This window comes from Filicampus tigris, chromosome 2 (genome assembly GCF_054856515.1).
Source record: "Filicampus tigris isolate MCC_2025a chromosome 2, RoL_Ftig_1.0, whole genome shotgun sequence".
Lineage (NCBI taxonomy): Eukaryota > Metazoa > Chordata > Actinopteri > Syngnathiformes > Syngnathidae > Filicampus > Filicampus tigris.
Genome location: NC_141218.1, coordinates 971991 through 995403, shown reverse-complemented (window position 1 = coordinate 995403; position 23413 = coordinate 971991). Strand labels below are relative to the sequence as shown.

The following is a 23413-nucleotide window of genomic DNA, read 5'->3' as shown; positions in this document are numbered from 1 at the left end:
ATCAAATCAGCTTTTGTTTAGACCAAATCACAACAAAAGTTATCTCAATTAAGGAGAAAACAAAACACGTTTTAGGGTGCAGTAGCCTTACGCTGGATTTCGACCGACTTGAGCATTGTAGCACTTTTTGCCGCCACAGGTAAGACTAATGCCCACCCACACCTGACATCCTGGTAACGCCACTGGTCTGAATCGATTAAGACATGCGGAGGGAGAATCTAAAAAAAAATCATCTTCAGTGATTGAGGTCTGTTGACATGAAAACGTGGAATATACTGCAAAAAATGTCATGTGTGCGTGTGTATGATGACATGCTATTAATGACCTGAACAGTTTAACATTTGGATGGTTTGAATCAGATAAGAAAAGTGGAAGGATTACGGCGAAAACTAATAAATCTTTAATTGTATGGATGGGGTTCTTTTTTATCATTGAAAATGTGGAATTGGGGGAATGTAAAAATATAGTTCCCTGGGTGTCCTGAATGAGCTGACATATTTTGACCGAAAAAGGTTTAAATTGATTAAGAAATGTAGAAATTTAGACGGACAGAAAAAGTGATACAATACTGTAGGTAATCGTGAATTTACATTGGAGATCGGAGACCACTAGAGGAAAAACCAAATGAGCGTTTTTAGCATTATCTAGCGACAATTTCGTGCAATTGCTTGCAGGTACGTTAACGTATTTTGGCGTCATCTGGTGGCTTTTTATTGTAAGCACAGTCAACATGGCGGCCCCCATAAGGATGCTGTGTTTTTCTGGTGAGACAGAATTCATTTCTTTTTGATCATGTTGCAATGATCTTGCTTTTTGAGTCGCGTTTTGTTTTAATGTGATAGTAATATTTGTGTTTTATCCGGTCGCTTCTCCTTGTCGTGGCCAGAAACACGCGCCGACGTCGTCTTAGCATGGCTAACAGCTAATGCTAACAGTGTCGAGACCACGCCACTTTTATGATGTTTCTCTGCTTGTTTTGTTTGTTTGCGTTTGTGTTGTAGCGTTGAAGCGCTCCTGTCGGCGGTTGAGCACGACACAGGGAGCTCAAGGGGGGCAAAAGTGGAGGAAAGAGTAAGTTGGACTCAAATGTTACGCAGGTGTCAAACTCAATGATAGGACAGTGAGCCCCCGCCTATTCGCGAACTACTGTAATCAAGATATTTGCACTCAATACTCATACAGTCATCGATGTGATTTCACCTTACTAATCGTCCCCCTGACAACACTGTTTTATATGTGTTATTCAGGCATGGACTTGCACGCAGTGGCAGTGAATATGGACCTCTAACAGATCTACCCGATTGGTCTTTCGCAGGTAGGCCTACACATTGACCAACACAAATCGCTGGCGGCGGACCAAAACCTCCGAAGTCACATTTTGGTGAATTTCGTATTGATTTCAAAAATCTGTACTAGGGCTGAACGATTGGGGAACATATATTTTTTTCAAGGTACTTTTTAATTTGTTTTTCAACAATTAATCTTGATGACCGCAAACTATCAGATCTGTAATGTAATGCATACTGAGGTAAAGGCAAAAATTAATATTTAAGACAGTTTATCTACTACAATTAGAGGTACATAGTTATTTTAATGCGCAGTTTGCTAAGCGTTTACCACGACAGCATAATTCTGCCACACGTGTGTTGTGAAGATAAGTACATACTATACTGTAATGGCACAAACTCAAATGAAATTTACAACAATAATGTAAACAAATCAGTAGTTTTGCCCTTCCTACATATCACTTTGTTTCATGAAACATGATGTAAACGTGGTCTGCACTTCTTAATCACACAACTTCTTATATAGAGCGTAAAACAATAATCCAATGGCTCTACCACATCCTACACGTCACACGAGTGTTATTTTCACACATTATTGAGCAAGTGTTGAAAATGGCCTGCCTGAAAAGTTACTATTTCGGAGGTACAAGGTTTTGGCCCGACGGCAGCGAAATATAATACGTCCCCTTCAGGCACAGTGTATCTAATAAAAGGTCCACTGGGTTTCAATTGTGCTTGCATCGTTTTTCAGATGGCAGGCCGGCACCGCCAATAAAGGGCGCTTTGAGGAGAAGGCAGGAGAGGGAAGAATTGGCAGTAAGTATGATTATTCTCACGATTAAGTGGCTAATGGAATAAAAAGGTATTTTCTGTTGTTCAACAACAATGTGTTTGTGAAATGCAGCTACTGTTAGTTTCACATTCCACATTCCACACTATGACATGGGCGTAAGCGAATGAGAGTGCAGAATACAGTATTAATGATAAAATTCAAATCTTTCAAAAAAATAAAAATAAAAAAAAACTTTTGCCATAAACAATCCATTTTTTTAAAAACTTTTGTCTTTATTAAATGTCTCCTCCGCAGAGGCGCATCGTGATGCTCGACTCCGAGGTCAACAAAGGCATTGAGTCGTGGCGGGAAGGGAAAGAAGAAGCTCGAAGAATGGAGGAGCACCAAAAGTCCCTGCTGCTCAAACCGAAAGGGAAGCTACTAAAGAAGAAGGAGGAGCCTCGCAGTTAGAAACAAACAGCCTGGTAAATAACACCACCTTCCCCGTTATGTTATTGTGAAATGTCCTGCTCTGTGTGGCATTTTCATGGAATAAATGATTTCTACTGATTTTGGGCCCTCTTTTGCTAGTTTGGGTTGTTGAACCTTTTCCAGCTTCCACTGGAGGGCAGCATTTCTCCACTTAAAGGTGGCAGTCTGAAGGCTCAAGCGCCATTTTGTGTCCTTTCTGTGCAAAGGGAGGAAGAGTAAAGTAAATAGCTTGTTAAAAATTATTTATTAAATGTTAATATGTTGTCAATAAAAAATGTAAGATTTAACATTGGTGCTTAATTGGTGAATTGAAAATACATGGTATAATGGTTATTTAATAAACAGATCATTTATTATAAATGAAAAAAAAGAGTCAAATGAAATTACATTTACACTTAGTTTTAATAATTAACTAGTTGATCATTTGAAAAGGGTCAAATAAACCACTTTAAAAAAAATAAAATGAAAGAATTGATTGTAAGGTTTTTTTTTACATATACTGTACATTTTTATATGAAGTCTTTTATACAGTACACTCACAATTTTTCGATATTTTATTGGATAATTCACAAATTGTTTATTCCGTCCATTGTCCGAACCGCTTACTATAAAAAAAGACAGTCAAACATTTTAGATAACATTTTATTTGAAATAGTAAAATAAAATTGTAAAACACGAATTGTACAATAACATGTAACATTTTTTAATGTATTTTATCAAATGAGTGGTAAATCCTGTAGCTCTCATCCGTTTGATTTGAAAATCAATCCCGAGCCCAAAATTAATGCTCACTAATTAACCAGTATAAAGTCGAGTCAATAGAGAATACTGAATTTCTTTTTTTACCCACACGTGTTTTTGTTTTTAATGGACAATAAATCAATTAACCAATTATCTGATTATCTAAATGTGTCAGGATGAGTAGAAATAATGAATAAATACATTTTAATGCAACTATTCTAGGAGTGGGCGGGGGGGGGGGGGGGGACTAAATTAGTGCAGCAAATAATCCAGGCCAAGACTGTTGATCAGCTGACAACTTTTGGGTACACATAAGACACACACCATAATAAAACTATCAAATAGTAAAGAATAATCCTTCATCCCGCAAAGCACCCCGGAGAGGTAAGTGTATCTCGGATCACAATTTGCCCTTCAGGCCACACCGTACTTAAGGTAGAAATGCCGTTTTTGCAGATAGTGCTTATTAAAAAAGTGGAGTCAGCAGTGTGACTTCCAAACAGTGCTCACCCAAAGAGGCAAGCCCGCCGGCCCGCCCGCCATAAATGCTGCTTTTGCCGACCTAAAGGACAGTTGTCGACGAGATATGGCGAGAATGTCCCGAGCGGTCCACGTGAGGCCTCCAAATGCTTTCTTTTTTTTCTCTCCTTTTATTCTCGGTCCCTCCCCCCGACTCATTCCTTGTTTTGCTTTTGAGGAAATGAGAAGCAGATGTTGGCTGTTGTGAGGAAGATGGGGGGGGGGCTAACGTCTGTTTGGGTGAAGGCAGATCAGCTGACAACTCAGGAAGTCGAGTACAGTGCCTTCGGATGAACTTGTGAGTATTCGCAGCGCCTTTTCCATTTTTAAAGACTAGAACACGAAAGAATTCACACGGGCATCATACTCACAGCTTCAAATGTCACAAGTTTGGAACACCTCAGTCATCTTTGCGGCACCTTTCAAGTTTCCTCCCCAATTGTTGTCATTCTGGGGTGAAAATGAATCCATCTTGGAATAAGACTAAAGCGCGGCCAATACTTTCCAGGTGCAGTGTGTTGATATTTTGCAGTGTACCAAAAAGGGCGCTGCATCATTATTCTTTTTTCTTCGCAGATGTTTTCCTGAGTTGGAAAATGGAGTTGTTGAGGTGCCACTATGTAGGTCACCCCAACAAAAAAAAAGAATCCAGGTTGAATTGCAAGCAGCCACTTCCCGCCAAGGCACGCAGAGGCCAGACTGTGAGACGGTGTGTCAGCACAAAAAAAAAAGCCCCCCCCCCCCCGCCCGCCCCCCGGAAAAAATGTCGGACTCATCTGTATTTGCTAACCCTTGGCAATAACAAGGCACAAAAACAATCTCATTCGGTTTTATTGATACACGCATCATTATAAATACAATTATCATTGTTAGAACATCCGATTGACTTTTTTGTTGTTGTTTGCTTGGTTTAAGAAACTCAGCACCATATGTTCAAAAATAGCATCGATTATCACGAGCTAATGTCTGGTAAATGTGTCAAAAAGTAATCACCTGATTTGATTGGATTCACCTCCACAAGCTGTAAACTGGGATTACTCGCTTGATCATTGTCGCGCTGTGCCTCTGTCCAGCAGGACTCTTGACAATGTACAGAGATTAAAAAAAAAAAAAAATCTAGCCAACAACAGTAACTATAACTGTACTTGTAATAATAATAAAATAATGACACAAAAATTCAACGATAATTTACAAAAAAAAAAAATTGCACCGTATTGTTGGAATCTCTGCTGATCCCCTTTTTTTGCTTTGTAGCTGTGCAGATTCAAAAACAACACAATTCTGTACCACGTGGACTATCTACGCAATGTCTCCGCTTGGGCCACATTTACATCTGTGGACACAATATTGATGAAAAAAAAACCAAACAAACAAAACTTAAATGTAGAAAAGTTGTATCCCTGTCATGATTTTTGGCATTTGGATCAGGAACAGGAAATGTAACATGATTTCATAAATGTGTCGCAATCAAACAGCAGTTCAGCCGCAGTCGTCCAGTTTAGCAGACACCACTCCCAAAGCGTTTGGGATTTTGGTCTTTCGGATCCAAAGTCAGGATGAACTGAAAATGCGCTAGAACCTTTCCAGCTAAATTTACTTTGACTTTCTCAAAACCTGCCCGACCATTTCGGTCCTTTTTTGCGCATATTCTCGAACAAGCAGCCGAGCGGCAAACTTCACTTGAGGCGTCTGAGCCGTGAATGGAGCAAAACGAATCCAAGGCCGTCCGTGGGTTTCCTTGCCTTTCCGTGACTCCTCCAATCTCTCTTTCTGTGGCAACCTGCTGATTACATTTCAAGCTCAGTGGCCACTTCCCTCCCACAACATCCAGTTTGAAGGCCCCGCCCATGCCTTCGCAGAGTCCAGTCAAAGCAACTTCACTTATCGTGGATCTAGAGCATTTTAGGTTCACCTTGATTTAGCAGCCATCAACTCAAAATCCCAAACTTTTTGGGACTAGTGTGTTTAAAAGAGAGAAACCTGGAATATGAGCAAGGAAGGTGGGAAGTCATTGTCCCCTTTTTTTGGTTTGGGGGGGGGGGGTGGGGTGTCCCTTCTGGAGTCGAGGTTGTGGGCAGGTTCTTAATCTGTGACACAGTACATGTAAATAGTTATCATACAAATACAACGGATTTTGGTTTCGACGTAGCACTTAGTGTAGAAACCAGCCAAATATTTGGACACCCCGAACATGCGTCTTGTCAGTGCTCGCGCCGTTCCGTCACCCGGTTTCCATCTTCATCTGGCCCCCGCTCGCTCATTTGTGGGTCCCTCTGTGCTAGTCCTTCAGTCAATGGTGCCTAGACCTTGTCCAGAAGTGACCTCTGGCAGTAGAGGAGGCGGCGGGGGGTGCCGTATTTCCTGAAGAACAACAGCGCCCCGAGGGTGACCACCACCAGAAGCAGGAGGAGCAGCGGGATCACCACGGCGACCGGCCCCACGCCGCCCCGAGCCTGGTCCACCTCCAGGATGATCACCTCCTCTTCGCGACCCTTCTTGGGCTCCTCGCCCTCGCAGCCCATCCAGTCGCTCAGCGCAGATTTGGGGTAGCCCGACTCCACTTTCATGTACTGGTTGTTGAACTTCCAATACTTGTTGGCTTTGTAGAAGTACGTGTACGCTGAGGGCGAGACGGCGCGGTCACAAAACTGCTTGCTGGCACTTCAATTCCACTTGCGCTCTACTTACAGCCATCCTCGCTCATAATGGCGGCCTTGATGTTGTCCGGCGCGCCGCTCCACGTGCTGATGGGCTTGGGGTAGCCGCCGTCCACTGCGCGAGTCCTCTCGTCGAAGCGGTAGTACCTGGACACGGGGCGAGAATAAGGCCGGCTTTTCAAAAGCGTGTGGGAGGGCTCGCTCCGTTTCAAAACATGCTTGAGAGTATGCGGTCTGACAGGCGTCCCTCCCCCGCAATCTCGGGGACGGTCACTCAGTTGCCCAAAGGCTTCTTTGGACTCGTGCCTTTGGGCTCCAACCTTGCTCCCAAAGTGCAAAAGGCAAGATGGAGACTTGAGCGGCAAACTCACTTTGTGCCTCTGAAGAAATAGGTCTGTCCCGTGGGGGTGTAGAAGAGAGCTGCGTCCATCTTGTCTTTGGGGAGACCGCTCCCCATGTCTTTGAGGCTCTTGGGGGAAGCCTTCTCCATGGTGGACTCGCTGAAGACCCAGTACCTGTCACCTGTTCATTCGTTGGGCTTGTAAGTCAAGGCGTCAAGGCGTCAAGGCGTCAAGGCGTCAAGGCGTCAAAGCGTCAAGGCGTCAAAGCGTCAAGGCGTCAAAGCGTGGCGCTGGAGGTCGCGCGCGCAAAATGCTCATTGTGGGTTTAATATCATGCCCGCAAACAACTTGGACATCCGGGTAAGCGAATGGAGTGCACCGTTGCGAGAAAACGGGCGGCCATAGATATTGCAGAAACAGGAGATGATCGATGATTCGTTCCAAGGGCCGTCGCTCCAAGGGTAAAACCGCCTGCCGCTCAAAATGCTTTTGAAATGAGGAATTGAATTTGAATGCCCACCTCTGACGATTCCTTGCGACGGGGGGATTTTTCGGATGTTGTCTTTTTAGCTCATCTTTGGCCTGAATCAAAATTCACTCCCATCGTTTCGCTTTAGCCCCCGCAGCCTCTACTTTGACCTTCTTAGCGTTTCTAGAGAAGTCAATTTGCTTACCCAAGCGGTGACCAAACTGATCATTTTGTTTGCGTGCGTTGTCGCCCTTGCGGCTCTGTTTCTAAAGGGGGCCGGTCCAAAATCCAGGGCTTACCCTTGAAGAAGATGAATTTGCCGTCGTCCCGCTCGTACGCTGCGTTGATGCCGGAAGGCAGGCCCTTCCAGAAGTGTCCGATGGCCATGGGGTAGCCCGGGAGCACCTTGTTGTTGCGCACGCGCCAAAACCAGTTGTCCTGCAAGGTTCGGAAGAGCGATCGAACGCGGCCACTTGCGGAAATGAGCTCGCTCCAAATGAAAATGACATTCGATAGGTGACAGTACCTTAAAGACAAACTTTTCTCCCCTGAGAATAGCGATGGTGTCAAAGTGCCCCTCGCAGATGTCCGGACCGCGCTCCGGTCTCTTGGGATCGGACGACTTAGTGGGTGGAGGCGGAGGAGGAGGCGGACCGCCCGTCTTGGCGCCTGTGGGAGAAAAGTCGGATTCATTTGCTCGGAGGACGTTTTGCCGCGCGGGCCCGCCCGGACCCTGGGACGGCTCTCTACCGTAGACGGCTTGGATGCCTCTGCGGTCGTCATCGGGAAGACGGAAGTCCTCCGTCTCCATCCACTGGTAGAAGGGAGCCATGATGGCAGAGGGGTTGTTGGAATGCTCCAGACCCAGCGCGTGACCCAGTTCGTGGACCGCCACCAGGAAAACGTCATTCCCTTCATGGAAAGAAACACGGCGCGTGCTTTGGTTTCTGAGGGGGCAAAAGGCTCCTCCGGCTTTGCGCTTACCGCCCCGGTCCGCGTTCCCGGTCGTCCAGGGCTCGGCGAGGTCAAAGTGCGTGTCTCCCCCGATGCCCTGACCGGGGAAGTAGGCATGAGCCAGGAAGCCGCCCTCGCCGTCAAACGGCGTGCTGTCGCCGTGGAAGCCCTCGGAAAAGGAGAGCATGATGTCCGCGTACTTGTCCGGCTGGCCCCGGATGTGACCGAACGGGATCTCCCTGAAAGTCAGCGGGATGGCGCTCTCCCACACCTTGAAGGCCTTCCGGATGGCCTCGTAGGTGGCGCCTTCGCCGACTTTGGGCGTGTAATTCTCGATGCTGCGGTGAGAGCGGCGCGTTGAGACCCGCCCCGCCGTCCGCGCGCGCCACAGAGCGTTGCGCAATACCGACCTGAAGGTCACCTCCGACTTGTCCCACTTCAGTCCCTGCACGGCGTATCGCTTCCTCCTCAGGTTGCTTTTGAGCTGCGGCCCAAATTTGTCGGCAACGCCGCAGCGCGGACGACTCATGGCCCTGCCGACGGTCAAAGCAAAGTCGTCAAGTTTGCCAAGGGCTTGTTTTTGGGGAGCGCTTCTGCGGACTCACGCTAAGGTGTTGGAGTCTATGGAGCCGGTGACGCTCAAGCCGTAGAAGCTCTGCATGGCCGCGATGGCCGTCTCGATGGTCCGCGGCGAACGCATGGCCTGCGCTCTGACGTCGCCGGGAGGCAGGTAGCCATATTGCTGAAGCCACGCCTTCAAGTCAAAGGAGCCCGTGGTGGGCAAACAATCAAACGTTTGGCAGGGTTTTCCGCACATCGGGCTGTTTTTCAGGATGGAACCTTTCCCAGCCCACTTTGCGCAAGAGGCCGGGTAGGCAGGCAGGCGGGCGGGCGGGCCCGTACGGATAAACAACAAAGGATAACGTACAGAAGTGAACTGGTTTCATAAATTGTCCGGGGTGCACTGGGGCGACGACGGTGCCAATGAAACTTGCGCAAGGTACCTCTATCGAGCATAATGAGAGCCCCGTCGTTTTGAAAGTTGCCTGCGGGATTAAGGAGGAATTTCTGTGCGGGTGATTGTATGCACGCAGGCAGGCACGCACGCACGCACGCACGCTTGCGTCCGCTTTTAGTTGGCCTCCGGCGCTTGTTGGGACCTGCACGGCCGACACAGACGGGCCACACAGATGGCGCCGGCGACGCGACAACAGTCAGTCCCGTTTGATTGGCAGGTGCGCAACATAAGTCGGTGGCAAATGCAAACATCGTGCCCTGACAAAAGCTTAGTCACCGCCGCCCACAAGTCTGTCTGGACTCTCGCAGCCAAAGACAAGTCACAATGTCGGAAAAGTAATCAAGTCCATCCTGTCTGTCGCTCTTAGTGGGTCAAAGAAATCCACTGCTGCTTCTTTTTCCACTACCGGTGCTCTTTTGGCAGGAGGAACGTTTTGCCGTCACCTAATTGAGGCCAAAAGATGCTCAGTCTTGAGTCACGACGCCTCGCCTGCTGTCAAAATGGAACTTTGCTCCTTTCATTTCAGACTGCATTCTTTTTACTTTTACTGAAGCGCGGGAGTCCAATCGGGACTTTGTCGCCTTTTCCACAAGTATCTGAGCTTCCACCCGCTTAAGGGCCGAGCGAGTCTACTTTGGCCACCTCAAGACAATCACCCTCAAATCTCCAGTCGCTCTCCTCTCATGCTGGTTTTGTCAAGTCCGCAACAGCACGTGACTCGGAAGAGGGAGGAAGGGAGTGTGCACACGTGGCTACCTGTTGGTGACGTGGCAGCTAGCTAGCGCGGCGCGGCGCGGCGCCTGGGGAACAAGGTTCACTTATGTCCGCGCACACTGGCAACTTCTCTCCTCCCCTGCGCATTCTCCTCCTGAAAATCAGCGCCATCCTCTCCCCAAAGTGGCCTGGGTCGCCGGGCCGGGCAAAACGTATTTGATCGATCATCACGGTCTGAAAGTGGAGCTGGGGACGGCCGTTGTCACTGAATTTGTTTCGCTTCATGTGGAAGGCGCAAAAAAAAAAAAAAAGGTGGCGGAGTGATGCTCCGGATGACTTCAACGTTTGATTGGAGTCATCCTCGCGGCTTCCTGACTGCTGCCACTGTGAAGGGGGAAAAAAAAAAAAAGGCGAGGCCAATGGCGCAGGCGCCATCAAAGCTTCTATTTATCGAGGCTTGAACATGGCTGCTATTGTTGGCCGCCAGCCGCCAACTTTGGGTAAACACACGCGCGCGAGAGTGTGTCTGCCGACGCATATTCACACAAACATGACTCATGTCACGTCAAGTGGTGGGAGAATCTTTTGGGGAACGACTATATGGCAATTTTGCCGCTATCCTCCTAGTACGCTCAATTGTCCGTGTCCGCTCTTTGTCCCCACTTGGAAGACGATTCGGCACCCTAATAGAACGACTGTGTGTCGTTTGTGTTGTTTATTCCGTTGCTGCCGTCCTCTACTGGATGTTCGGAAAGGCTTTTGAGCCTTTATTCGATCACTACTTCAAGGTCCATGTACTCGTAGTAGCCACTAGGAGAACAATAAAGTGCGCACTAGTAGAACCACTTTCTGACTAGTAACGTTTTTTCCAATGCTGGCATTTTTTTCCCCCAACTCCTATCTGACATTACTGTGCACTAAGAAGTGTAATGATACAATCGTAGTGGTTCACTAGTAGTACTACTAGCACTCAGATGTCAACGAATGCACAGTACTGTAGTTCTACTAGCGTGCAGAGACGTCAGAGAGTAGTGGAAGGCAGGAATGGAAAATATTGGACGTTATCAGCAAGTAGCAGATTCTACTTGTGTGCTAAATTGTCTTGGACAGATAGTGTAGTAGGACATGGATAATTTGGCACATAGGAGCACGCCAAATTAATGGGTTGCCATACTCGTAACATGTAGTTTTTGTAGCGCGCAAAAGTGTTGTGCGCCGTCTGACCTTGCCATGTGACTCTTTGATTTGAATCAGATGATTGGAATGCTCAGCGATTTTTGAAGGCAAACAAGGGGTTAAGGGGAAAATGGCGGTGTCCCGTTACACGAGGCAAGGTCAAGATATTAAGCTCGGTGGCGCTAGGAAAGTGGACGGGACGGACGGACGGCAGAGAGAGAGAGAGAGAGAGTTTGGAAGTATCGCTGAATTTCAATTTGAGACCGAGTCAGTTGTTCCTCTGCCTGTGCCAGTGGGGAAAAAAAATCCCGTCCACACATGTCTCGGGAATCTCACGTTACTTGTATTTCTTTGCCTCTGCGACCCAGTTAGCAGCAGAGCTGCCGTCTCTGGCTCAAGCGCAAGCTGCATCTAAAAAATGGCTTGCGTCGCTCGACTCGTCGGTTTACCCTCGACGGCTCGTCCGGTCGTCGTCTTCGACGGCCACATCGAGTCAAGATGAAGCCGATTGAAGCCAGATGGCGCTTCGGCGCCGAAGCGCTGGGATCATCACTTTTGAGGCCCGTTTGTTTTCACTGCTACCCACTTCCTTCGCTCACACAATCCAGCTAAGCACTTTTATTAGACAAATAGCAGTGGTGAGACGTAACCAAGTCTAAATACTCTTAGTACTGCACTTTTAAAAAAAACAACAAAAAACCTTCTGTACTCCTTACTTGTTCAAAATCGGCTCTTATGAGCTGAACATGAACCGAAGCAGGGCGCATTCGGCCAGCCACGCCGCCGAGCGACTGAGCGACTGTCGGAACTTGAATTGCAGATGAAGGGCGTCGCAATGGCGCAGGTGTAGCCGCCAATGTCGTATCATAAAGTGACTTTTGCCTCTGTGAAGATAGATTAAGACAACTGCCGCGACAGTATACATGTACTGCATATCAATGAATATACATATATACATATACTGTACGCACACATGTACATATATATACATATGTTGTGTGTCTATGTATATGTATGTTAGTATGTGTATATATTTGTATGTGCCTATATACCGTATATGTACATATGTACATATCTTAGGAGTGTGCAGCTGTCCAATAAAAGATGATTCAATATTATGTTGGTAGCTGGCGTGCGATACTATTCAAGGACGCGACATTTCAAAACGGAACGATTCAGTTCAAAACGACGCGCTCCATCCTTTAAATCACAATAGATTTTCCGATTCAAATCGGTTTTCGTTGCCCCACTAATGTGTATGTATTCGCAGGCTGAAACCTGATCTTAGCGGGCTACAAAAAAAAAAAACTTGCTTTGGATATGGAAGTATGTCTCATAGTTTCTCAGAATGTTGAGCAACTCCAGGATTTGTTTCAGTTCATCACGCTGGTGCGGTTTCGCCGTGTATCCTGGCCCACGCCCTGACGTCATGGCCCCATTTTTTGGAAATCACATGCTTTCATGTGTAGGTGAAGCAACATCGCGGCCTAGCTATTTTCAATGCTTTACGATGGACGGCCACCATCCTGTCACCACGTCTGCGCTGCCCGTGGTCAGTGACTAAGGACATCCTTCAGTCCTGCATCGTCTACAGCCGAGCAAAAAAAGTGTGATTCACTTCCCGTCTTGGTCGCTTATTCACTCGTGGCACATATAGAGCCCATCAAACTAGCATCAAATTGCTGCTTTTGTTGGTGAGCAATGCGTGAACCCTGCTGGGCCGTTGCTGTGGTTCCACCAATGTTGGGGGGTGGGGGGGGGGGTCCCAAAATACACTTTACCTCAGTATAAAGAGTCATCCTGATGTAACATAATTAGTCCTACAGAAGTTTAGATTAGACCATACACTGGTCCTAGTGAAGATATGCACTTTCGGCCATTTTTTGAACGGGACACATAACACGTCAAGTCAAGTCAAATGTATTTATATAAAACGTTTAAATGTGTTTCAACGACGTGGGAGGGGGGGGTACAACTATTTGTACAAGGAGTGGTTGATTAGGAGGGCTGATTTTCTCTTTGGATTGCAGTTTGGGCGGGATGGGGGTTCGCCCTATTAACTGTCTCTGAACAGTCCTAATCGTCTCTTGACAGACAAGCATACCGAACTGATCTGAGCTCTTATTTCACATCATTTTTCCTTCGCACAATTGCACTTTCCAGGTCAACGAGTCACATGAGGAGACTCGCGTATGCAGCCAACAGATGAAAACCATTCAATTCCCTCCCCTGGGGAGAGAAAAAAAAAACTTTCCCCTTTTGTCTGTTTGTGTACAAAGCATCCATCCATCCATTATCCAAACTGCTTATCCTCACCAACCGCGGATAAACACGTCGGAACAAGAGAATATATCGTTGTGATTAACGTTACAGGTCAGTGTAGGGCGAGTGACAAGAAGCCAGGCGTTTATCACCGGGCATGCGTTGGGATCCGTTTTTTCCATACACTGGAGCATCAGTTGCAGAAATGCATGGCCCTTGTGTATGGAAAATCCCCGGTGGTGTGCGGTGGTGTGGGGAGGGTGGATTTCTTAAGCTTGCAACGTTGTCTAAAAGTCGGAATGAAGTGTCCTTTCTATGCGGCCGTGTCTTACCTCTGCTCTCAACACATCTGCAGTGACCGAAAAGCAGCGGATGGCGCAGGCCAGGGCGACAACCAAGAGTGGCAACATTTTCTCCTTCCCCCTCGAATGATGAACAACTTGCACAAATCCCGAAGTCCTCCTGAGCGATCCAAGAAAAAGTAACTCTTGAAGTGACACTTGAAGCGAACGCCGGAGTCGAATCTGAACTGAGGGCTAAAGACAAAGCGGTGAAATCATCCCATCTGTTGTATCTAAACTTGTCCCCCCCCCCCCACCACTTTCCTGGGATTGTTTTACAGCGTGTGTGGACGTGGTCACAGCGATGGATAAACCTTTGGGTCCTCCTCCAGATGTGCGCGTGGATTCTTTTTTTTTAACTCCCTCTCTCCCTGCCTGCTGTGTGCCGAGCATACACATAGACACATAAACTCCGCCTTGGGCACTGAGTTGTACGTTGAAGCCATATTGGATGTGGCAAAGTTTCAATATCACACACACTGGTAGCTGTAAACGCTCAGGAAAACGTTAAACAAAAACATACAAATATAGAATGCAGAAAAACCTTTGGTATACAAATATAAAATGCATTAAAACCTTTGGATGAAAACCTTATACATCTCAGATGATTGGCTGAGATGTTTATTTTATTTTCTGGAGAAATAAAGATTGTTATTGATACTATGGACAAGAACATTATCTCAGGATTAAAACCTTCACTTGGTAAAAGAGCATTGTCTTGGACAAGAACCTTGATTTGGGATTTTGGGTACCTAATCTCTGGACTAGTCTTCACTTGGGACCAGAATTTTCTCTCTGGACAACAAATCTCTCTTAGAACTAGAATCTTCTCTCAAGACACAACATTCTCTTGAGACCAGAACCTTCTCTTGGGACAAGAACTTTACTCTGGACTACAATCTTCTCTTGGGACTAGTGCCTTTTCCTCAGGAATCGAATGAAGAGCTATACCGTCTCTTGGGGCCAAAAACCTCTCAAACTTCTCTCGGGCCTAAAACCTTTTCTCTGGACTGCAACATACTCTTGGGACTAGAATCTTCTCAGAAAACTAGAAGCTTTTCTTGAGACGAGAACCTTATCTCTGAATTTGAACCCTCACTTGGACCAGACCATTCTCTTGGGACAAGACCAATTTCTTTGCTTTTCTCTGTTTTGCTTTGGAACTTTCAAACGCAAGGCACGGCCGATAGCGCCACCGCGCAACGGCAGACACTCTCGTGGATGGAATTTCTGACCATCACAGAATTTTCTGCAACACCGGCAACTTAAATTGAGCAAGACCGACATCTATCGATGGAAATGGGAACCTGCTTATGGAGTTTTAAGAAAACATAAAACCACGTGACACTGAAACCCCGCCCCTCGTGCGTCATTGTGCTAAGAAAAAAAACACGGAAGTTGTTCCGAACTTATCAACAAGAAACGCAAGACATGGTAACGTTCTACCGGCTTTTAATTATTTACTTACGTTCCAACAACTCTTTTGATAGTTCCCATTTGTATGTCAAAGTGTTCGACATTAATTGTCGGTCAAATGCCGCTCAGGAAGGAAGCGCGACGTTAGCATGTAGCTCGACCGGATGCTAAAGGCTAGTAAAGCTTCTCTTGCTTTTCGACAGAAACTAACCCGTTTCACATGACCTCGGTACACGTGTCGGGACAAATGGACTTTTAAACGAGACATGTGCGAAATTGTGCTCGTTTAAAACCCTTGTTCCCCCTCAAATGCAAAACCTGATGATCACCTTCGTGGCAAAATGTACATGAAGCAATGTTACAAAGCAGCAGCTTTGGAGCAAGCTGCTGTACGTATTTTATTTCCTGCTTGTTAGTATATGTCGCTGGCATAGATGGATGAAGTAAGATTGATTTTTAGTCACAATAATTTCTGGAAAAGTTAGGTGAAATTCAGTGCTCTATTTCAAAGCATTTCATTTTACAAAATGTCTATTTTTACTCAACAGGTGACGTCTTCCAGAACACAACTTCAGAAAATGACACTTCTCTGACACTTTTTTTTTTTTTTTTTTTTTAAATCTTTGCACATGATCTCCACAATGGTGCACAGTCGCAGCCTGCTGCTTTTTTGCTTTGCTGGTGGGTAGATGGCAATTGCTGGACGCGTTTGACAAAATGTATAAGGGTGTCAACTCATGTTTCTGTCTGTCCACAGCATGCAACTGGACACGTCTGGCGCTTTGTTTCGGTAAGGACTGCCATTCAATGTCGAATGCTTGTGTTCAATGCTTCAAAACAATGAGAAAATCAAATGTAGCAAGATGAAATACCTCAAATCAAGGCAAAAAAAATTGCGGAAGAGAATTTTGCTTTCTTCAAGCATTTTTGGTTTGAAAAACTTTATAAGCTATTACTTGTTATTGAAATTTTAATACAGGTTAAGATTGCAATTTGTAAATGCAGGTAGTATAGATAATCTTGGACGCTATGTTCAATAAAACGTTTGCCGTGTGAAATCTCTTGTATTTTTTGAAGGCCAGCTTTTGTAAGTGAAGTGTCAGATTTTTGTATTGTATTTTTTGGGTGTGTTTTCCCCAGACCACTGTGGAAATTCCCCCCAAGTGTTGGACGGCGACGTGGGAGAGATCAGGAGTTCCGCTTACCACACTTACTCCTACCGTTTCGGCCCCACCTACGACTGCTGGACCATTAAGGGTTCGGTGGGGGAACCGGTTATCATCAGGTGAAAATTACTACTCACAATAAGGGGGGGGGGGGGGGGTCATTGTAAAGTTCCACCTAAAAGCTATCCATCCCCCAATTTTTGTAAGTAGTGTTTGAATCGTCTGCTGATGTATTTTTATTTTATTCATTTTTTTACCTCTTGCTTCTTTTAGCTTCTCTCAGTTTTCAACTCGGTGCCGGAAGGAGTGGCTGCAGATCAAATCGTCCGCCGGAGGCACGCCGCTTGTTCTGTGCGGCTCCAAATTGCCACCGCCCGTCGAATTCCCGGGCGGAAACATCACAGTGGTGCACCACTTCCTGCCACATATATATCCCGTGTCATCATTTCGCTTGAATTTCGCCAGAGGTGCGTTTGTTTGATTGTCGAGAGGCTTCAATGTAGACTTGCAAAAGGGTGCGGCATGTCGGGTCACTTTGCAACATTTTCTATTAGGTTTCAATCAATGGGAAGTTTATTTGGGGAATTATGTTGAAACTATGCAAATTTGAAGTCTTAAATTGGAATTTTGGGGATTCGGTGATTTTTAAAATGAAATGTACCAGAATCAAGCATAAATAAAAGAGATTTTTTAGTCATGAGAAGACAACTATGCAACATACTGCAATTTAAAAGAATGTCAATGGAATATTTCCAACGTTCAGTCAAGTTGCAATTTTGCAAGCCTGCTGCTATGAAATAGTCTTTGCGCGGCCTTGACAGATCCCGGCTCCGGCGAATGCCCCGTGACGTCGTTTGAATGCCTCGGGGGCCGCTGCCTGCCCCTCTCGTGGCGATGCAACGGCCAGGTGGAGTGTCTCGGCGAAGGCGACGGCGTGGGCACGGACGAGGAGGGCTGCGCCGCTGAGGGGACCACGGCCGGGACGCCGGAGGACGGCGAAACGCCCGAGAGCAACGGCGCCGGGGACTCCGAGGAGCAAAGTCCCGGTGTGAAAAGCCACAAGGATGACAGGATGGACGAGCTGCTGGCCCTGTTGAAGGACAGGCAGAAGAACGAGCGCCTCAGGGTGACCCCCGCTCCCATCCAGTGGCCCTGCGGAGGACTTCTCCGGACCTTCTACGGGACTTTCTCTCCTCCGTCTCTTCAGGGCCCCCCTTTGCTCTGCGTGTGGACTCTGGACCCGGACGACTCGCGAGCCTTGAAGCTGGACCTGCAGCAGCTGGTGCTGGGCCACGGGGACACGCTGGCGGTGCACAGCGGAGCGCAAGGCAAAGGAGACCTCATTAAAATTGTGAGTGTTTGTCACGCCCGTTTGGAAGCAACAAAAGCACAAAGGGGCCACCTTTTGTGCTTGGGGAGCAATTTGCATTTGTCAAATGGTCGTTTGGGCCAGGTCATTTGTAGATGGAAAAGGGGGAGGGGTTTAAATATGTTAAAGAGTTTATTTTGATAGTTTCTTTATAATGAATGACCACATTTATTTTATGTCGGTAGATAAGTAGATGATATAAATAATGGTAAAATATGAAAAGAAAAAATGTGATTTAAAAAATTTTTTAAATTCTGTTAAAACACATATTAAAGAGACAATGTGTAGAATGTTTCGATTTTTCAAGGATCATTCATTTGAGAACCCCACTATTCATTTCAACAAAAACTGCTCTATCACACCAACGTAATTATTTTTATATAAACGTAGGTGAAGTCATCTCTGATTGTATTCCATAGGGCGCGCCTCCCCTACAGGAGGCCGCCACGTTTCACTGCTTCTTTGTGCGACGGACACTCGCAGGAGACAAACTTGGCAAACGTCGTTCCTAAGCGTCATGATTACCGCATGTGTAACAAATGCAATGCACTTACTTCATGACTCGAGGGAGTACCGGAATTGGTTTGTGATGACATTTTTCTTGCTTCTCTGCTGAAGAACCCGTCGGCAGGCTTGCTCCGTGCGCTCTCTCGGCGGCACCGTAGTGCGTGCGCTTCGAAATGCATCTTAGGTCGTTGCACTCTATTAGTTGACCGCTAGATGGCACTGAATTCTACACATTGTCCTTTAAAAGTAAAGTTAACCAGTGATATATAACTATAAATAAAAAAATGATTTTTTCATTTATTTACAATAAATCAAAATGTTTCTGTAAGCTAGTAATTCTTATCTATAATAAATGAATGCAAATTTTGTAATTGAAACATGGTCAAATGTATTTAAGTCATACTTATTAATTCAATTTATTTATTAAAACAAATATTTTATAATATGTAGTTAATGAATTAATAGAATACACCCCAAAAACTAGAATTGTTAAAGAAAAATAATTAAATATTTACATTGAATTTGAAATGTTTATGTGAAATATTTCAAATAGATTATTTTAATCTTGTTTAAATGTTGTAATAAATTTTGCAATTGCCAGTTTATTTACTAATTAGTTGATAATACATTTAAAAATGCTAAATATGTCAAATTGTTTTCATTTTCATGTTTTAGCTGAAATATTTATTGATTGAGTTGCAATTTTTCGGGTTAGGGTTATTTACAATGATTTTTATGACCTAAAAAGTGCATTCATACCGGAAACGATCCATTTTAATGAATGAATTTGCTGCAAATAATGTTTGCGACCAATAGTCGACGTGATCACGAAAGCGGCTCGTTGGTGGGAGTGTCCCCAGCGTGACCCGTCCTTCACTTTGCTGCGCCCACAGATCACCAGCGCCTCCAATTATCAGTCGGTCCAAGTGGAGTCGCGCACCGGCCTGCTGTCGCTGACGTACCAGACGCTCGCCGGCTCGGAGGGCGGCGGCTTCAACGCCACCTTCCGCGTGGGCAGCTACTGCCCGCCGTGGGAGGGCCGCTGCGGCGGCGACTCGGGCGGCTGCTTCGCGCGCGAGCAACGCTGCGACGGCAAGTGGGATTGCCCCGAGACCGGCAAGGACGAGGAGGCCTGCCGGGGCTGCGGCCGCCAGCAGTTTGCCTGCGGGGTCCTGGGCCAGAGGGCGGCGGCGGGCCAGTCGCCGGCCGCGCGCCTGGCCCGCCGCCCCGTCTGTTACAACGTGAGCGAGCGCTGCAACTACCAGCCTTATTGTGCGGACGGCAGCGACGAGAGGGACTGCGCCGTGTGTCAGCCCGGAACCTTCCACTGTGACAGCGACAGGTAGGTCAGCTGTAATGCGCTGACGCAACCCATCGCCGTTTACTGGCAAAATCCCAAAAGGAGTCGCAGCCCTTTGTCACGTCAAAACGACTCATTACAAAATGTATTCCGTGACATTGTTGTTTTTTTTTTTACCAGAGAATTTAACACAATGTTTACTTTTCAAGTGTATCAAAAATAAAAACTAGGAAATCACGTGCAGACTTAAAGCAACACCAAAATCATTTCAAATGAACCCGGAAAGCTCATGAAATGACAAAGACGAAAACAAAGGCCACTTTAACACTCGTCAGTTTTAGGAACAAGAGATGTCGTTTCAGTTAGTCTGCATTTTCAGTTGTATTTTATGTTGTAAACACTCATTTTTTTTAAGTTTTGTGAGTTTCCGTCGACTATAATAACCTTGGCACTTCACACAATGACGAGGGCGTGCTCGGAGAACAACTACTCACAACTAATAACTAGTGAGGCCAAATTGTGCGCCGTGATAATAAGGGATGATTTTTGTGCACCAGTTGACGTCCGTGCGCTATTAGTACTAGTAGCCCTGTTCTAAAATTCTAATAGTAACGTTTATCACGTCACTAGATGGACTCGTACCACGCAGACGTCAGCTAGCGCACCGTTTGCGTGTGTTTGGACTCGCCGTTCAACTCTGTGTATTATTTTGGCGGCTAAAAGAATGCGCTCCCATGCCGGCCGGCCGGCCGCAGGTGCGTGTACGAGAACTGGCGCTGCGACGGCCAGGTGGACTGCAAGGACGGCACGGACGAGCTCAACTGCACCGCCGTCCTGCCCCGCAAGGTCATCACGGCGGCCACGGTGGGCAGCCTGGTGTGCGGCCTGCTGCTGGTCATCGCCATGGGCTGCACCTGCAAGCTGTACTCGCTGCGGACCAGGGAGTACAGGTGAGCGCGGTGGGCAGGGAAAAAAAAAAGAAAGAAAACACCCGCAAAGCCTTTGAAATTGTGGGGGAGGCTTTCAAGAGAGTGCCCACGCATCTAAACGTGACCTCTGCACACAGCATGTTTGCACCCATCAGCCGACATGAGGCGCAGCTGATTCAGCAGCAAGCCCCGCCCTCTTACGGTCAGCTGATCGCACAAGGCGTCATCCCCCCAGTGGATGACTTCCCCACAGAAAACCCCAATGAGGTGAGAGTTTTTGCTTTTTGCTTTTTAGGGCAAGTCAAACTGTCTGGCTGACTCGCACACCACAAGCTGCATCATACTTTGGGACTTTGTCCTTCTACGTTGCGTCCCGACGTTGATTTCTCAAATTCGGGTCATTCGTTTTAGAGCAGCTTTGTTGCTTTTTAATACTTTTCATTTGGCTTTCAAAAAGCCTGGGTTTCAGTTGCGTTTTTTTTATGAGTTTTATCAATGGAGAACTTTTTGAGTGAATTTTTAAAAAAAAGGTATAAAGAAAAAATGTCACTTGGGCTGGGCATCAATCTGTATCCCGAATAGGCACATGATCGATAGCAATAGAAAATGTCTTGATAGAAAAAAATCTGAAAAGTCCGACCCCGACATTGAGCATGTTGGAGGCAGCGAGCAGCCGACTCCAAACATGAAGAAGCAGCTAAACCAACGAGGAAGAAGTGGGCGCTAAGTAGCGAGTACTAAAGTCAACTACAATGCCCAAACGACCGGTGGACCTTCCTTCTTCTGTACGGTTAAACAATAATAGTGAAAATTGAAAATAAAGGCCAAAAGCTCATCTATGAAATTGACTGACATTTTTGCTATACTGTATTGAAATTAGTTTAAGAAAGTGTAGCATTCGTGAGTTACGGTTTCATTAAAAGCACTCTCGCTTTTATTTTCTTGACATGACTTTTTTTTCCAATGTGAGATATTTCATTCGTTTTCATGAATTATAATAATTGTGGTCGCAACACACATTTGCATCCGTACACGCTGGGCTTGTCTGGCTTTACTGACTGAAAATGAGTGCAAGTGACATGACGATGTTTTGCCGCCTCAGACTTCGTCCTTGTCTCTGAGGGGCCTACTGCAGCTGCTTCGCCAGGACGCGGTCGCGTCCCCGCACCGGAGACGCAGGCCGCGCTTCGTCCGCCGCCTCGTCCGCCGCATGAGGAGGTGGGGTCTGATCCCCCGGCCGGCCTCCAGAGCCTCCCAGGCGGCCGGCGCCGGACAGCGGCCGCCCGACGCCGCTCCTGCGGACCAGGAGCCGAGTCGCGCCGCCCCCGCCGGCTCCTCGTCTTCGGTGGAGGCCGCCAACCGGCCCGCGCCTCAGAAATTGAGCCTGTCCACCGGGCAGGCTCCGTCGCCGTCCCGCGCTTCCCCGCCGCCGCCGCCGCCGGCGTACGCGCCGCCGCCGCCGCCGCCCGCCGAGGCGCCGCAAACGCCCCCGCTGGCCATCCCGCCGAGCAGCCCCTCTCTGGCGTCCATCTTCCACACGCTGGGCCTGAGTCTGTCCTTGTTCAGAGCGTCGCCGTCGTCCTCGCACGGCAACTCCATGGCCCTGTCGCCCTCCCCCTCCTTCTCCTCGTCCTCCGACGACGACGTGCTGCTCATCCCGCTTACCGAAGACGCCGCCTCCGAGGACGATGTGCCCATGCTCACTTGAATCACCTCCTTGACTAGTGCCTTTTTTTTTTTTTTTTTTTTTTCCTCTCTCTCTGGTCGTTTAATTGCTTTTGATTTTGAAATCAAGTATTTTACCATTTGCAAGAGCCACTCGAAGGCGTTTTAGAGCAGTGTTTCTTTCCTAACCTTCATCCGGCCTGGGCGCATTTTTTCACATTAGAAAAAAATGGCATAGCAAAGGTCAGAGAAAAGTGCGCACATGCACTGTCAACTGTCGGACCGTTTTGTAGAGTAACTCATGCATCCCCAGAATGTTTATAACTGCAAATATGAATAGTGTGATACATGGCTAAACCACCAACTATGGCATCCAAACGGTGTTAATATTTTATGTTCATTTTGTTTGTTGAATGTTTCCTGCCAGGTTGGCATTGAAAATGAGAATCTGCTCTGCATTGCCTTAGCTGGATGAGAAAAGGGTAAAAAAACAAAAACAAAAAAAAACTATATATACATAATCAGTTCAAACGCAGCGTACTACTACACACTTAAAAATAAATGGTTTACCTATGATTTAATTTCTAATTTAAAGAGCAAAAATGTGCATGTGAAATCATGATTTTCAGGCCATTGAATTGAAATGAGATTGTTTCCCTGGTTAGGAAGCACTGTTTTAGAGCAAAAGCAAGGCTGATGTTTTACACGAGAACACACGAGGTGAGCTTTTTGCACAGACGAATCTTCCCTAGCCTCTTTTTGACTCCTTCCAAATGCCGAATAACATTTGAGAGCAAATGCATTTGGCAGCGGAACATGTTTGTAGACCGTCTTCAGGTATTCTAGAGAGAGAGAGAGAGAGAGTGTGCCCCCCGTCCCTATTTAAGTGCCTTTTTGGAGGAATTTCCCACAGGTGGTGCCCCCGAGTTACACGCTGCACAGAACACGCACTGATGGCTCGCTGGCAATAACCCTTTGGATGCGGGTTTTAGTGCTGTCGTTTTCCCTCAACCCTTCTCAAGTGACTGTATGGAAATGTGTTTCTAGTTGTTTCTGTTTTTTAGGACAAGTGAAAGACACCCCCCGCACCACCACAATTAATTTTGACACTTGTGCCATTTGAATTCTTACACTTAGTCTCACTGCTTTTGTCGAATGTATCAAATAGCTCAGAGGTTTTTAACTTTGCAATGTCTTGAGATGAGTCAGAGAACATTTAAGGTTTATTAGGGTCAATTTCACTGTATATAAGTCCAAAATGTGGCTGAGATTAAAAGATTTGCACTTTTTGTCGGGCTTCTTTGTTCGCTTCACACCCC

General features: G+C 46.6%; 3 protein-coding genes across 12 annotated transcripts; 2 read left to right on the top strand and 1 right to left on the bottom strand.

The window, feature by feature from the left end:
• Positions 1 to 660: 660 nt before the first annotated feature.
• Positions 661 to 2835, top strand: mrpl52 (mitochondrial ribosomal protein L52). Of its 3 annotated transcripts, none has more exons than XM_086023417.1 (5): positions 661 to 764; positions 1002 to 1071; positions 1248 to 1315; positions 2038 to 2102; positions 2374 to 2628. In XM_086023417.1, exons 1-5 carry the CDS (start codon positions 731 to 733, stop codon positions 2527 to 2529), a joined length of 393 nt encoding a protein of 130 aa, XP_085879543.1. In that variant the 5' UTR covers positions 661 to 730; the 3' UTR covers positions 2530 to 2628. The 3 variants fall into 3 exon arrangements, with proteins under 3 accessions (XP_085879543.1, XP_085879542.1, XP_085879541.1); XM_086023416.1 differs by lacking the exon at positions 661 to 764 and adding an exon at positions 2674 to 2835 and having other exon boundaries at positions 911 to 1071; positions 2374 to 2543; XM_086023415.1 differs by lacking the exon at positions 661 to 764 and having other exon boundaries at positions 911 to 1071.
• Positions 2836 to 4623: 1788 nt separating this feature from the next.
• Positions 4624 to 14094, bottom strand: mmp14a (matrix metallopeptidase 14a (membrane-inserted)). 5 transcript variants are annotated; one of them, XM_086023413.1, is made up of 10 exons: positions 13734 to 14087; positions 8837 to 8985; positions 8642 to 8764; positions 8262 to 8569; positions 8028 to 8189; positions 7804 to 7946; positions 7577 to 7715; positions 6839 to 6989; positions 6499 to 6614; positions 4624 to 6430 (listed from the first exon to the last, which is right to left on the bottom strand). In XM_086023413.1, the coding sequence occupies exons 1-10, from the start codon at positions 13809 to 13811 to the stop codon at positions 6111 to 6113; spliced, it is 1689 nt and encodes a 562-aa protein (XP_085879539.1). In that variant the 5' UTR covers positions 13812 to 14087; the 3' UTR covers positions 4624 to 6110. The 5 variants fall into 5 exon arrangements, with proteins under 5 accessions (XP_085879539.1, XP_085879537.1, XP_085879538.1 ...); XM_086023411.1 differs by having other exon boundaries at positions 7804 to 8189; positions 13734 to 14090; XM_086023412.1 differs by having other exon boundaries at positions 8028 to 8569; positions 13734 to 14088.
• On the top strand, positions 7115 to 23383 carry lrp10 (low density lipoprotein receptor-related protein 10). 4 transcript variants are annotated; one of them, XM_086023408.1, is made up of 11 exons: positions 15091 to 15176; positions 15707 to 15839; positions 15916 to 15948; positions 16299 to 16443; positions 16598 to 16791; positions 17146 to 17450; positions 17532 to 17675; positions 19094 to 19542; positions 20256 to 20450; positions 20567 to 20696; positions 21532 to 23383. In XM_086023408.1, exons 2-11 carry the CDS (start codon positions 15788 to 15790, stop codon positions 22135 to 22137), a joined length of 2253 nt encoding a protein of 750 aa, XP_085879534.1. In that variant the 5' UTR covers positions 15091 to 15176; positions 15707 to 15787; the 3' UTR covers positions 22138 to 23383. The 4 variants fall into 4 exon arrangements, with proteins under 4 accessions (XP_085879531.1, XP_085879534.1, XP_085879530.1 ...); XM_086023405.1 differs by lacking the exon at positions 15091 to 15176 and adding an exon at positions 7115 to 7269 and having other exon boundaries at positions 17146 to 17675; XM_086023404.1 differs by having other exon boundaries at positions 17146 to 17675.
• Positions 23384 to 23413: the final 30 nt, after the last annotated feature.